This window comes from Caloenas nicobarica, chromosome 2 (genome assembly GCF_036013445.1).
Source record: "Caloenas nicobarica isolate bCalNic1 chromosome 2, bCalNic1.hap1, whole genome shotgun sequence".
Taxonomy (NCBI): domain Eukaryota; kingdom Metazoa; phylum Chordata; class Aves; order Columbiformes; family Columbidae; genus Caloenas; species Caloenas nicobarica.
Window position 1 is genome coordinate 129,244,003 of NC_088246.1, and position 13,759 is coordinate 129,257,761.

Sequence of the window (13,759 nt, forward strand, 5' to 3'; positions counted from 1 at the left end):
CAGCAGCACAGCATCACAGAACAGCAGCAACAGTAGGCAATGCTGCCCATCGCAGCCAGAGGATGAAGGGAGCATTATTTCCTTTTAAAGGATTTTTGGAAGATCCTATCTAAAATATCCACCCCATCTACAGAACCCCAGCTACTAAAAGGTGGAAATTCCTCCTCCTGCATTTCCACCAGCACCCAAAAAGAGCTGAAGGACCATGAAGACGACAGCTGTTCTGCCTGACCCGCTTCCTCCCAACACTGAAATCTTTTCTCAAATACAGTATTTTATATTGTTTATCAGTCATTGGTCCCATCCCACTCCAAGAGCAGCTAAGATACATAACACACCTATTTTAAGCAATAGCAAAGTCAGGCAACTCTAGTGTTGTCAAGTGCTCCACCGTGGAGCACTTGTAAGAAGCATCATGCTTCTTACAGACTGTACTAAGCCAGAATTCACATCAGAATGAATATATGCAATCTAAATATCATTCTGGGTGAAAGCATTCTTTCCTCAGTCTCCTGATGCTCCTTCCCACTTCGGATCATCTCAAAAAAGCCCACAGCTCTTCTGAAGAGCAGGTACAGAGACAAATGGCTTTCCCAACATGACCGTCCACAGCTTTCACTGAACAACCACCCACTGACAGAAGACACTTATGAAACATAAGGAACAACGACAGGAAGGTTCTCATACAGTACAGCCCAGACAGGGTAAGGAGCACTTCAAGCCAACATGTGACACACACAATAGCTGGATATTTGCTGTATACTGTGAAAATACGAGCTTAATTTAAAAAAGTCATTCCAATCTAGCTCAAAACAAAAATGCAAACGAATAACAAGTATGCTGCAAATCAACTCAATGATTTCTGCACACTGGAAACAAAGTGGGATGGGGGGTGTCAATCTGCAACCATTTCAAACTCATACAATGTAATCCCAAACTTAGACTTTTTGTCTGATGACACTTTTGAGAAGCAAAACGTAATCAGCCAAGTTGGGTGAGGAACATGTTCCTCCCATGCCTCCTAATGGGCTGAAAGTCAAAGTAAACACTCCAAACCAGTTCTCTGTAGTTCTTCAAGAAAATGTCTGGCTCTGGGGACAGCACAACCTCACAGAATCTAACCTAAGACTCCCCTTTGATGCAAAAGGCTTGATTTTTGCATCACGTTCTATCAAGTGTGCAGACAGCACATGAACATACCATACTTTGATATGAAACATAAGAATTTAAATATGAGTTCAATTATAAATAAAATATTCAATATTGCCTACTTCCAGCAAGTGTCAGCTCAGAACTGAAGTCCTGACTTGCTGGCCTTACCAATTCTGTATGATGTGTAAAGCCCACTTAATTCAAAACAAATTTAAGGACTAATATCTAATAAGTGAACCTTCAAGACATTTCTCCCCCATCTTATTTCATTCCAGATAAAAAGGAGATAAAGACATTAAGCAGGTTCCCAGGAAACACGACCTTGATCTCAACTCCCAGTCTTGTGATTTTAAGCTAAAGCTCCACATCCAGTTACTTACAATTTAAAAATATTTTCGTTAAAGACTTCATAGATACTTTCACTGGCAAGATGTTTCTTAGAGGCAGCTAAGCCTTTTTTAAAAAAATGCTGTAGATATCCTATGCCTTCTCTTCCAATTACAGCATGTTTGTAATAGTTCAAAAAGCCATCAATGCCTCAGAATCACTGATGAATTCTAGGCACTTCTCCAAACACAGGATGTCTTCGAATGCCTTTGCAGCTAATTCTTGTTGCCCTAAATGCCGTTTCCTCCAATTTGTTCTACATGAAGAGCTTAATCAGTTCTAATATGAACGTCAAGGACTCCACAGATTCAGATATGCTCCAAGTGCCTCAATAGCTAATTCTGCTCTTCCAGAGAGTTAATCCATTTTAATAAACAGACAGTCTTAGTCTCAGAGAACTGACTAAAACCACAGGATTTTCATGGCATTTCCTGGAAGACAAATTCTGAAAAACAGTGAAGAAAAGCTTCATGCTTCAGTCTTCATTCTTGCATGTCTTGACCTTTCATAGTACATCACTAGATAACAATTTGAAAATGGTTCTAGACTAACCCTTCAAAACCCCTTCTACTAAATCATACATTTTTTCAGCTTAGTAAATCCATGACACATATCAGTGATTAAATTAAACCGTCTTGAGGTTACCTGCCTTAAAAGTTAGACCTTGAAACAGTAAAGCTTATTTTCTTTTGAAGAATACTGGACCTTTGATGGTCAGAGGTCATACTACAGTTTTACTATCTGAAGAACAAAAAAGCATTCCTCTTGAAAATGATCACCAATTGCTCCTAATGTGCAAAAAAATGTGCATATAAGTTCTAGCCGAGATCCAAAAGGCAAAGTTCATTGTCAACACTCACAACCAGCTAATACTGGCACCCATCCATAAAGGAAAATATTTTTTGGTTTACAACAAACAATTCTCTAAGCCAAATTGAAAACACAGTATCTTCAGTGAGAGGACAAGATTTCAAAAACACCCAAATAAAGACTGTTTTCAAAACACTTCTGTTCTGATTAAGGAGGCTGTCAAAAGTGTACACCCTGAGCAAAAGAATGAAACACAGTTATCAGCTCAAAGTGAGGAGCTCGTATTAAGATGGAGTAGAGCCGGGTATGTGTACTGGATACCCAATGTGCACAAGATGTAAGAAATTGCGGGGCATAAACAACAACGGTTACAAACCCAGGTATTACTTAAAAGCAGAGCAACATTTTCCAAGACCAAAAGTACCTGAAGACTCTCTTTACAAACCCTTCTGAAAACTGATATAAAGAGCAACTAGGAACAACATGATGCACTTACAGGAAGCGTAGGTGTTCTTAAGAAGCTTCTAAACAAGTAGATGGGTAGCAACAGTTGCTTTCATTTAACACACAAGAGATGCATTATAACATTAAAAGTACCTTTTCAAAGCTTCCAGGTTCTTTTTACCATGTAATTATTTTTTCTGAATAACTGAAGACTCTCAAAAATATTTAAATGATTTATTTTTATTTTCAAATAGAAAAGATTAATTATGAGAACTCTAAATTCTACTTACTTTGGATCTGGAGGTCCATCTGACAGAGGCTTCATGGAGAGTTTACACAGTGACCTGAATACAAGGAAGGCATCCTTTTGTAAAATGTGGGAAAACTTAGCACCAGGGGTAGGTCCTGCAGAATTTCCAGATTCCTAAAGAAGTTAACATATTTCAGTATTCCATTTTGCATTAGCAGGGTGTGCAGGGAAATCCCCACCACCCAGCAACAAGTAGTTAAGATATTATACAAATATAACCAATTCACTATAGCTTGATGGTCTCAAGACTAAACCAAATGAAAATATTCTGCAGTCCAGTTAAAATGAACAAACTTACTAATAAAAATTGCCACATCAGTAAAAAGTCAGAATTAAAGACCATTGTGAAATTAGGTAGGTCAAGTTTAAGTAAGGTAATGTGCAATGAATTCCCCTCAGATACTTTCAGTAGATAACTAGTTTAAAAAAACCCACATAGACATTTTAATAGAATGCGAGGAGTTACGTATCTGTGCCAAGATTTGGTAAAATTTCTAAGGTACAATAATCACCCCTGCTACTAAGTTCTTGCAATTATGTATTATTGTTCCTTATATAAGCAACTTGTTTTATGTTAATCTTTTTTTTCTATGGCACATGTGACTGTAGATTTTTTAAGCTTAAAATCTACTATTCCCAAAGCTAATTACACAGTACACTTTGATAGCAGATATGTTCTGTCAGCTGATAGTGCATACATCCTCGTATTTGATACAGAGGGAGTATTTTCACATCTTTTTCGTTAATGAAAATACAGTCCTCTCAGATATGAAACTTTTAATCTGAAACCATTGCAGTAAGGTCAGGCTTGAAATTTCTATTTATAATTTGAAAAGAGCACACTGAAATTATACAAGTATGTCTATAATTGGCTATATTCTTCACTATGTGTATTGAATGCTGGTTTTATAGTTTCTCAGGAGCACTTCAAAAAACAGGGGAACTGGGTTCTTGAATCTTGGAACAGTGTTCTCTATAGGGCAGCTAAAAATGCTAGGATAAAAAAAGGAAGCACATGCAAAATTTACTTGACAAAAATTTAATTTAAATAGTGCATTGAAACAGAATAATGCTTGGAACACAATAGCTGAAATGCATCTAAGTAACTTATTTCATGGAATCATATTAAACACTCTCTGCACAAGTGTTGGACAACAATTAAAACATATTACTTTTTCCAGTATTTCCTAATTTATAACTGCCTGTACCTGAGTATCGTTGGAAGAGACAGATAATCTGTCATCAGGTAAAGATGGTGTATAAGCAACAGAAATTGGAGTCCCTGGAATTCCATTTGCCTGAATGTTTTCACTGTCACTGCCATCTTCTAATGTTACAATTGTGCCATCACCACCTGCACTTTCAGCAGTCCCTTCCACATCTATCAGAAAAGAAGAATTATAAACAAATGTTATACAAGAATGCAAATTAGAAAGAGCCTTTTAATCCAGCGTTTAAATACTAAAACAATCATAAGCAAAATAGCATAAGGAGCCGCTTAAGGCAGAATTTACACGGCATTACATAACTACAAAAAAATCCATATACTCTTAATTCCCACTAATGAAAATTACACTGAAAAAATGACTTCCAACTTTACATTGCCAAGTAAACCATTTTACTAATTTTCCAAGAAGTACTGGGAGGAAAATGTCACTGATTTGATATACACTTCCCAACAAACTGAAAAATGTAGTGCTACACTGCTACTACAGCCACAGGCCCACTTGTGAAGAGTTTGTGGAAACAAAACAGAAAAAAACAAAACAAAACCAAATCAGAAACCAAACCAAAACAAAACCAACCAAACAAAAATGAAACAAGAACTTGTATTTTTAAAAGAACATTAGTCTCCAACATAGAGTGTAAATTAATGTACGAAATCTTGTCCATTTTACTGTTAAATAATGCTCAGCTAAGGTCAGACAACTGAAACTGTTTTCTTCAGCATGTTAAGTGCTATTTAAATGACATTTTAGTTAAATATTCAGAAGTCTTAATATAATTCTTAATGTCAAGATTCAGACTACAGTCTCTATTGACTAGACAGATGTTAATACCTCCAACTACTATGTTCACCATTTCCTGCACAATACTTTCTACAATTTCTTGTGCCTTCTCTTCACACTCATTGCTTTCACCATCATATGTTTCTCCATCAGCTTTAGAAAGATCTTTAAAGAGAAAAACAAACCCAAACAAATATTAATGAGAAACGCAGAAATGAATAAGATATTTCACTTGCATTTAGTATTTAAAAATTCAATTATAAATCTATTAATAGGAGAGTATACATTAAAAAAGCTGTGTTTGGATGCTTTGCAAATAGTATTCGCAGAACATAAGCATTCCAGCATACAACCTGTAAATAGTAATTAATCAATAGGCCTATGCCAACAAAAGACATCAATTTTCTATTTTCATGTACATTAAAAACTGAAAACTTACTGGTTTTGAGATGTTATTCTCAAAATCTTCCACAATATTATGCAGGTGCAAAGAGGAATCTTTGCTACAGTGACTATGACAGTGTGCAGGACTAAAGGATACTCCTGATAGAGTTAAACAGTGGTAACGAGGACAATAGGCATTTTTGCATTAGTCAACTATTTGAAAATATATGCCTGACTCCCGATTTGGGAGAGGGGGAAAAAAAGACAATCCTCAAGCACTTCTTTTAACAGACCTTTTCCCTCCCTCCATGAAACAGAAATACACACTGATTACTTTCTGCTGCCGTGGCTTGGTCGGCTTCTGTCTGTTCATTTTCAGCACTAGAAATATCAGATCCATTTTCTGCTTCTATATCTTCTTGAAGGTTCTTGTCCACATCATTCGTGTTGTGGTCAAGCTCTCTCTCATGCTCTTTGGACAGCTGATCAGTCTGTGTTGGAATATGTCTCAACTGAGGTGACTCAGGCTCATGATGGCTTACTGGAGACTGCTGTAAATGGTGTTGCTGCCTGTGTCTTTCCTTTTCCATCTGTTTGGCTTCCTGAAGCTACAAAAACATTGCAATCACACAAGAATTTCACTATCAAAATAAAACAATGAGCTGTATACATATTGTATACCTAATTTTATAAACATGAACTCTCTAATGCCTCTGCTTAAACAGAGCCTTCATAAAGCTCTAACGATTTAAGAAAATGCATCCTTCGTATTATTATAAATAATTTAAATATCATGGGATAAACCTTTGCAAGAGGGTTGCTTCCCAACTATACACATTAGACTTAACTCTATCTTCACTGAGAAAGAGGGATGACTAAACTACACATAGTATAGGACCAAGAGTAGTCTGCCTGCCCTATAAGGAATTTCAGCCTGTAGATGTGACAATATACAAGGACTGTATGGAGACATATAAGGCAGGGTTTTTTTTTTTTCTTTTTTGAAAGCTGTCACAAAGAGAAATACATTGGAGAACTTACGCATCTTCTGTTATCCTACAAGCATATGGCATTAAGGGAAAGACTAAAAAAAATCCAGGGAGAAAACAAAACAAAAAACCCCAAACCAGGAGTTACAAATGAAAAGAGCAGCACTTCCAAAACACTACAGAAGACAGATCCTCAGGAAGAAATCATCATACTTCAAACTGTAAGACAAGGACTATTTTAGTGTCATGGTTCCTTGATCTGGAATCTTCCCCCATAAGGGAAGAATTTCTGTAATTTGTCTAAAGGATTAAGACAACAGTCATTAAAGTCAAACCAAAGCAGGGTGTCATTTGAGGTAATGCTCTACAGACTGGCTTTCTATCCCTGCAGAGCCCACCTTTTACCAAAAGTTTTGTAACTTTTCATATTGTTATTTTGGCTACTATAATCTCAATTCTTTACTCTTCCACTTAAAGCTTTCTACGCTGCATCTTTTGGGGTGCTATAGATTTCCGAGCAGATATTACCTTTCAAATTACAGCTCAGATAACACCTTCTAGTATTTGCCAGTTATCATATTAAAATAACTGCCCCAAGTGTGCAAAACAAGCAGAACTGCTTTTCAACCTGCATAAAGACTAGACTTATAGTCTGGTAAAAATGAAGGCTTCCATTGTAAAATAATAATAATCCTCTTCTATAGTAAGATGCTTTAAAGGACAATAACTGCACAGATTTCTCAAAAGCACTCACTGCATGACTTTTGCTATGATTTATCATAAATAAGATGTCTCATAAATCTTTAACTGTGATGGTACCATGTACCAATATGCAGTTGCTTCCAAGATGAAAGAAAGTACTACATATTCTTGAAGAAAACTTGAAGAGTTCGTAATAATACAGCAGAATTTCTTTTAGAAGTAGCTAGGAATTCCACCAGTTCTCTAGTCTGGGCATCTGCCTTTCTATTTTTTTTTTTTTAATAAGAATTAGGCCAATTACTTTGTTGTGTTGATCTTTGTTATCACCAGTGGAAGGCACAGGGCATATGCTGGGGTGCCTGCTGACAACACACAACAGCAATTTCAGTGACATACACATACCTGTTAGTGACTACTACACATTCAAATGTTAAAAAGTGTAAATGCTTATATGACTGGAAAGGTGTGTTGAGTTTGAGTTTTTCCTTTGTTTGATTTTTTCTTGTTTTGCTTGGTTTTGTTTTGTTTTAATCACGGATTACTTCTGCAGTGTTTATCATCACAACACTGGAGCATTTAACTAACACTTATGCGACTCCAGATGTACTCGTACACAGGTAGCGTGGCACCTCTTAACAGCCTGACAATAGAAACTGAAGTTGAATACATCCATTAAATAAAGAAGATCACTGTGAGAAGTTTAAATCCTGTACACCATCCCCATCCTTCCAAACACATTTCACACCTGTTTCAGAGTGTAAAACACAAAAAGAACAATGTAAGATGCCAGATTATTTTTTTTTCCAAAGTACATAAGTTAGGAAAGTCAAAAAGCTTTAATAATAATGACAAAACAAATCTTGCAAGCTGGTTTGCTGTTAAGAGCTAGTTTCTATATAAAGATACTGAGATACTCACTGCTTGATTTTCCATACGTGCAAAAATGACATTCAGCATTTGTGTTAGAGTGGCCTTGGCTGTGGTTTGATTTATGAGATTTTTGCTTGCTAGATAGATATTGTAACATGTTCTCACAGCCTGTAGCACTGTTCCTTCGTGGATTTCTATGTGTTGAGATGTTACTGCAGTGAGCAAAGCCTAAAATAAACAAACACATACATATTTTCCAGTCAAAACTTTTATTGTCAATCAAATAGCTTGCAAATGAATAAATATCAAAATAGAATTACTTTTAAAATATAACTAAGGACATATCTTGAACTGCAGTTTAATTAAGTTTCCCCATGTACTCTTGTAGCTGTACCAGAACATCATACATACAGTTACATTGAGAGCGTTCTTAATCAACATATCTAGGAAATACATAGAATCATTTCAGTTGGAAGAGACGCTCAGGATCATCGAGTCCAACCATAAACTTGGTCTAGCACTAAACCATGTCCCTAAGAACCTCATCCAAACGCCTTTTAAACACCTCCAGGGATGGTGACTCCACCACTTCCCTGGGCAGCCTGTTCCAGTGCCTGACAACGCCTTCCGTGAAGAATTTTTCCCTAATACCCAATCTAAACCTCTCCTGGCACAACTTGAGGCCATTTCCTCTTGTCATATCACTTGTTACTTGGCAGAAGAGACTAACACTCTCCTTGCTACAACCTCCTTTCAGGTAGTTGCAGACAGCGATCAGGTCTCCCCTCAGCCTCCTTTTCTCCAGGCTAAACAGCCCCGGTTCCCTCAGCTGCTCATCAGACACATATTTGAACCACTCATCGCCTGTCCCCTCCCCTCTCCCCTTAATGCAAACACCTTCTACAGTGGTCTACACATGCAATTCTGTGTGTCATATTTTCACTTGTCTTTCATTAAGTGTTGTACAGTTCCACCTCTACCTTACTGCTAGGAATTCCTGGGGGGGTTGTGAGATCTGCAGATACCAAGTTAAAACACCCTGAACCCCATTACAGCTGCCCACCCCTTCTGATTAGGTAACACACCTACATCCCCTACACCACATTACTCTCACACTCCAACATTTATCCCCAAAGCTACTTATATCAGTACAGCTCTGTTGACTTCTCCTACTCTTTCCTACACACTTCAGGAGCAAACGCGATCACCCTGAAGGCAGGTAACTCCCAGTGATTAGATTCTGCACTCTCTGATCTGGCTGGAAAGGCTGCATGCCTGTACATATTTTAGTATTCTACTTTTTCAAGTTTTCTGTGTCATAAAATCATGAATTGCCAAACCAGAAAGCTCCCTTAATCTTTCACTAATAATTCTGTAACAGAATTAACCTTGGAGAACTTTGTCTACACTAGTTTGAAAAAATAAAATCGGTAACACTTGAAAACAAAACAAACAATCGGAGCCCAGACATAAACAGACAGTTATTTTTTCCAAAGCACTACTGTTTCAGCCCAATACAGTAAATATTTAGACTTAAGATTTCTTTCACTCAATTCCAAAACACTGAGACACACACATTTAAATACACCAGTTTAAGAACTACCTACAATTTCTCACTTGGAAAGATAAGATCTCTTGCTGTGTAGCATTTAGGACACTAATGAAAAGAGGCAGGGAGATCAAGTCTCTATCTCTTTTGTTCTAGCTATGTCATTCATAAAGTGACTCCTTTGTTTCACTTTGTCTCCTTGTTTAATTTGCGTGATTAAGAATTTGATATTTGAAAGTCCAATTTTAATCTCCATCTCAGTTCAGTAAAGTCTTAGGGTTTTTTTTTTTTCCCTAACTTTTAATAATAGGAGACAATGCCTGTTAGTAGAAAAAGGTGACAAGGCTACATACGGATTATGTGCTCTTTTGTTTTAATTGGCTTAACAGCCTGAATTTCCTAAGTTTCTTCAGTATGCTTGTTATGCCTACTAAAGCTTGGTTCTTTTCACACCACGTGATAAGGGGATGTGGAGGCGAAGAAATATTTACACACACACAGAGACACACCTCCTTAACATATTAATCCAAATTCACTGAATAACTGCATCTTCTCTGGAGACTGAGAAATCTATCTTTCCAGCAGGGGATCTCCTTGCAGATACCTAACTATTAAAGAGTCCCACCTGGCTAAAGAGGTCCTGACAGTCACTTCTTTGGGTTCCTTTCCTTCTCAGGCACTAGAGACAATGAACCATAATGAATATAACACATGCTTATAAACTGATAAGCATTTTTAACTTTGATATTTTGCTAAGATCTTTCATATTCCTTCCAATTTAGAGCCATCCTCAGGCTATTAGTCATGCCCACTTCATGTCTCAATGCCTCTTCTCTTCCTCTTCTATCACAATCTAGCAGAAATATGAGAACAAACATGAGACAGGAAGTATTTTGCAATCACTTTCTGACAACATCCCTCCCTCTCGGCAGCTTCCATTTAAGGCTCAATTTGACAGCATGCCCTAAACCATGTCACATCTCATTCTGTATCATAAAAGAATACATCATCACCACAACTGGTGTGACAGCTAACCATGAGAAACCACAGGTTATGATCAGGAGAGGCAGTCCTGCTCCTCCAAAACCTTTGTCAACTCAGAGGTTAGAAAACTAATCTTTCCCTTTATCACTTTTTTTTCAGATTACTCCCCAACATTACCTCTGTGGCCAAACGGCTACTGAGTCCAATGCAAAGAGGAAGAGAGGGCAGTCAGATGAGTAGAAGACAACCACCTCAGCAACAGTCCCCGGTCCAGCAGAATTACACAAAATCCTAAACTGCTACACGGCAATGCACGTCCTTGAGCTCTGCCTTCCCCCCAGCGATACACTCCTACTGCTTACCTTGCAACTCTTACTGCTTATTTTGCATTCTGGGGCATGAAGCCACCTGTGCTATTTTGAGGGCAACACATTCATACAATTAAAAACAAGACAGAACAAAAAAAGCCACGGGTGCTTTCCCGGTGTTTGGTTTGGGGTATTTTGTCTGTTTTCAAAGTGATTTTAGTTGATTCAGAGTACCAAACGCATTCCAGGACAACGGATGTGGCAAGACAACATCTGGGAGCAAAGCCTGGACAGCACCAAGCCCCTCTGAAGAGGTCACAACAGCAAGCTGCTGCAGTGGCTCTGCCGACTATGGAGTCACAGCATTTGGTTGCTCTTTCCTATCATGGTAAAGATTTGCTGCTCAAGGCTTTTTGCAGCCGAGTTCCCACTCCTTCTGCTCACACTTAGCTCATCTGTTTTCATCCTATATCTCCAGTGTGAGCTATGGAGAGATGATAAAAAAAGCCTGCTTTACTGTATTACTCCCCTTCGCTGTTCTTTAGGCACAAGGAAACCTTTGTAAAAACATCGTTAGCACTCGGTCATTATACTTCAGGTCCTTCCACAAAAGCTTTTTTTGTCACAAAGCCTGTAAAAGTACCAACAGCCATCAAACTTTCCTTGTCCTGAAACTACTGGCTATCATCCTGACTGGGAGGTTGTTTCCTTATGCTTTCCTTCCTGTCCTTCACATCCGTTGTTCTGTATTTGAGAAGGACCCTATTGTTCTGTGCCTCTACCTAGATACTATATATAAAACGTATTTTTTTAAATAAACAACCATTTGATGGGAAAGGAGAAAAATTTTCAGGATAATTTTTTGAGTTACTGATTATCATATCTTTGCATGATACCCGTAGTACTTTTTCTTTTAGCCAGAGGCATGTTTGCCTCTTCACTGAATTCCCTATTATGTAAAATGAGTGTACTAGAACAGTACAGGAAGTACTGTGCTTTGTGAGGCAAAATGAATCTAGTTTAAAAAGTAAATTAAATTAACACTAATTCTCTACCAGAAATATCCAGCATCTATCTGTACCTGTAAACTTTTCGTTCATCTCACGCTGAATATTCTACAAGAACAGAATGGTTACAGTGAAAGAAAGTAACTACCAGAATTATTTAAGAACACAGAAGAGGCAGAGGCACCTACACACAGACTTGCTAGGAAGCCTGGTTTTCAACTCAGGGTCATTCTTTTCTTCCTCTCAGACAGCTCTGATCATCTTATCTTTGGAAGATTTATGACATAGTACAGCCGTCATCTGATCAGCACAGGTTTACTTTGGGCAAAATACTCATAGCCTGGGAGCTCTTGAGAACTTGAGACAGCACATAAAACACAGCAGCCCCCCCGCCCCCGTCTAGTGCATTAGCTACTGGAACCACATCATTCTGTTTTCTTTGAGAAGGGCTATAGGGTTAGTTTTTATAATAAATTTTTTTTAGAAGTCAACTTGAAGTCCGAACATTAACTTATCACGAAATAATGTGTAAATATGGACTGACTTTTGGAAAAATGCAGGAGACTGAAGTCTTTAAACCACAGAGCAACTGGTATACCAAATAACCTTCCTAGATACATCATTTTTCAATATGAGTGACACTAAAAAAGAAAATCTTACAGAGTGCAGTAATATAGTTCTCCAAGTAACATTTTCTTTGTGAGCAAGTGATAAGATTATCGCTTGCTTTTTACCTTTTCCAAATTATTCAGCCATTTATGTTATACATTTGTCATAGCTTTAAAAGACTTACATTTACCTAATTTAGTTCACCAACTTTGAAGACCTATGGAAATACACTGTAAGGGTATGAAAAAATAGAAAAATACAGTATTTGCTTCCAGCATGCTTTCACAGTCAAGACAGTGATTTAAACCAACAGTGTCACTTACTAGAATCTACAGCACATTTCAATAATAATGGATCATTAATTAGCACTTAGTATTTTATTAAAACTAGTATTTTTTTCTACTAACATAAATTTTAAGAAAAAATAATCCATATTCACAAGCATGTGGTCAGTTACTAGCCCTGAAACACAGTGAAGGATTATGACTGTGGAGACTGCACAAAGGAGTATGTTCCAGTTTCTCCTCTGGAGGATAATATACAGAACATAAATTATACAAGAATATAAAGTTTTATTTAGTTTTATCATCAGAAAGATAGGTGTTCAAAATGAACTAGAATCTAATATGGAACTAAACGGATACATATTTTGCAAAACAGAAGTATCTCACAGCCAACTCTGAAAATGTAATTCTTCTCTAAAAAATAAAATTGCAAGCTGACAGGACAGCATTTTCAGGTTAAGTAACCGGTCCTAGCCACTAACTAAGATGAAAGCCCCACAATACAAAGAATCAGAAATAAAACCTCCTGCATCATTATCTCAATAAATCATTCCATAAGGATGCCATTTCAAATCATTCCATAATCCACAGCTCCTTTTAATCTCAGCAGGAGGAATTAATCTTTCTATGATCTTTTTATAGGAAAAAATAAGTACACTGCTAGATGATATTGTAGATTATTATGTCACTTCGCATTCCACGCTACTAAAACACAACAGGATAAGGAACTGAAGAATTTTTTCTAAGGGTCTTCTCAATTTGGAATCTGTTTTCACACAGATTTTGTTAAAATTCTTTCAAAGCTACCATCATTCTCCTTATTCCTCAGAATTTGTTAGCTTTTACAGTCTTCCTATTCTGTAATCCAACAGTGAGTCATCCAGTATTTTTAGTTAGTTTCAAAAGGCAACTTGTGCAAGTAATGTTTGATTCAACTTCCCTTCCTCCATGGACACCAGTC

General features: G+C 37.2%; 1 protein-coding gene across 3 annotated transcripts in view; it reads right to left on the minus strand.

Moving 5' to 3' along the window:
* Positions 1-13,759, minus strand: part of ARFGEF1 (ADP ribosylation factor guanine nucleotide exchange factor 1) — a 91,095-nt gene that overhangs the window by 40,490 nt on the left and 36,846 nt on the right. For 2 of the 3 annotated variants that reach the window (XM_065630281.1, XM_065630284.1), the window contains exons 5-9: positions 8,106-8,285; positions 5,831-6,104; positions 5,164-5,277; positions 4,312-4,484; positions 3,084-3,217 (exon numbers count right to left, since the gene is read on the minus strand). In XM_065630281.1, coding sequence (XP_065486353.1) covers positions 3,084-3,217; positions 4,312-4,484; positions 5,164-5,277; positions 5,831-6,104; positions 8,106-8,285 — 875 coding nt within the window. Of the gene's footprint in view, positions 1-3,083; positions 3,218-4,311; positions 4,485-5,163; positions 5,278-5,823; positions 6,105-8,105; positions 8,286-13,759 lie in introns of those variants that run through there. The other variant, XM_065630282.1, reaches the window with a different exon arrangement.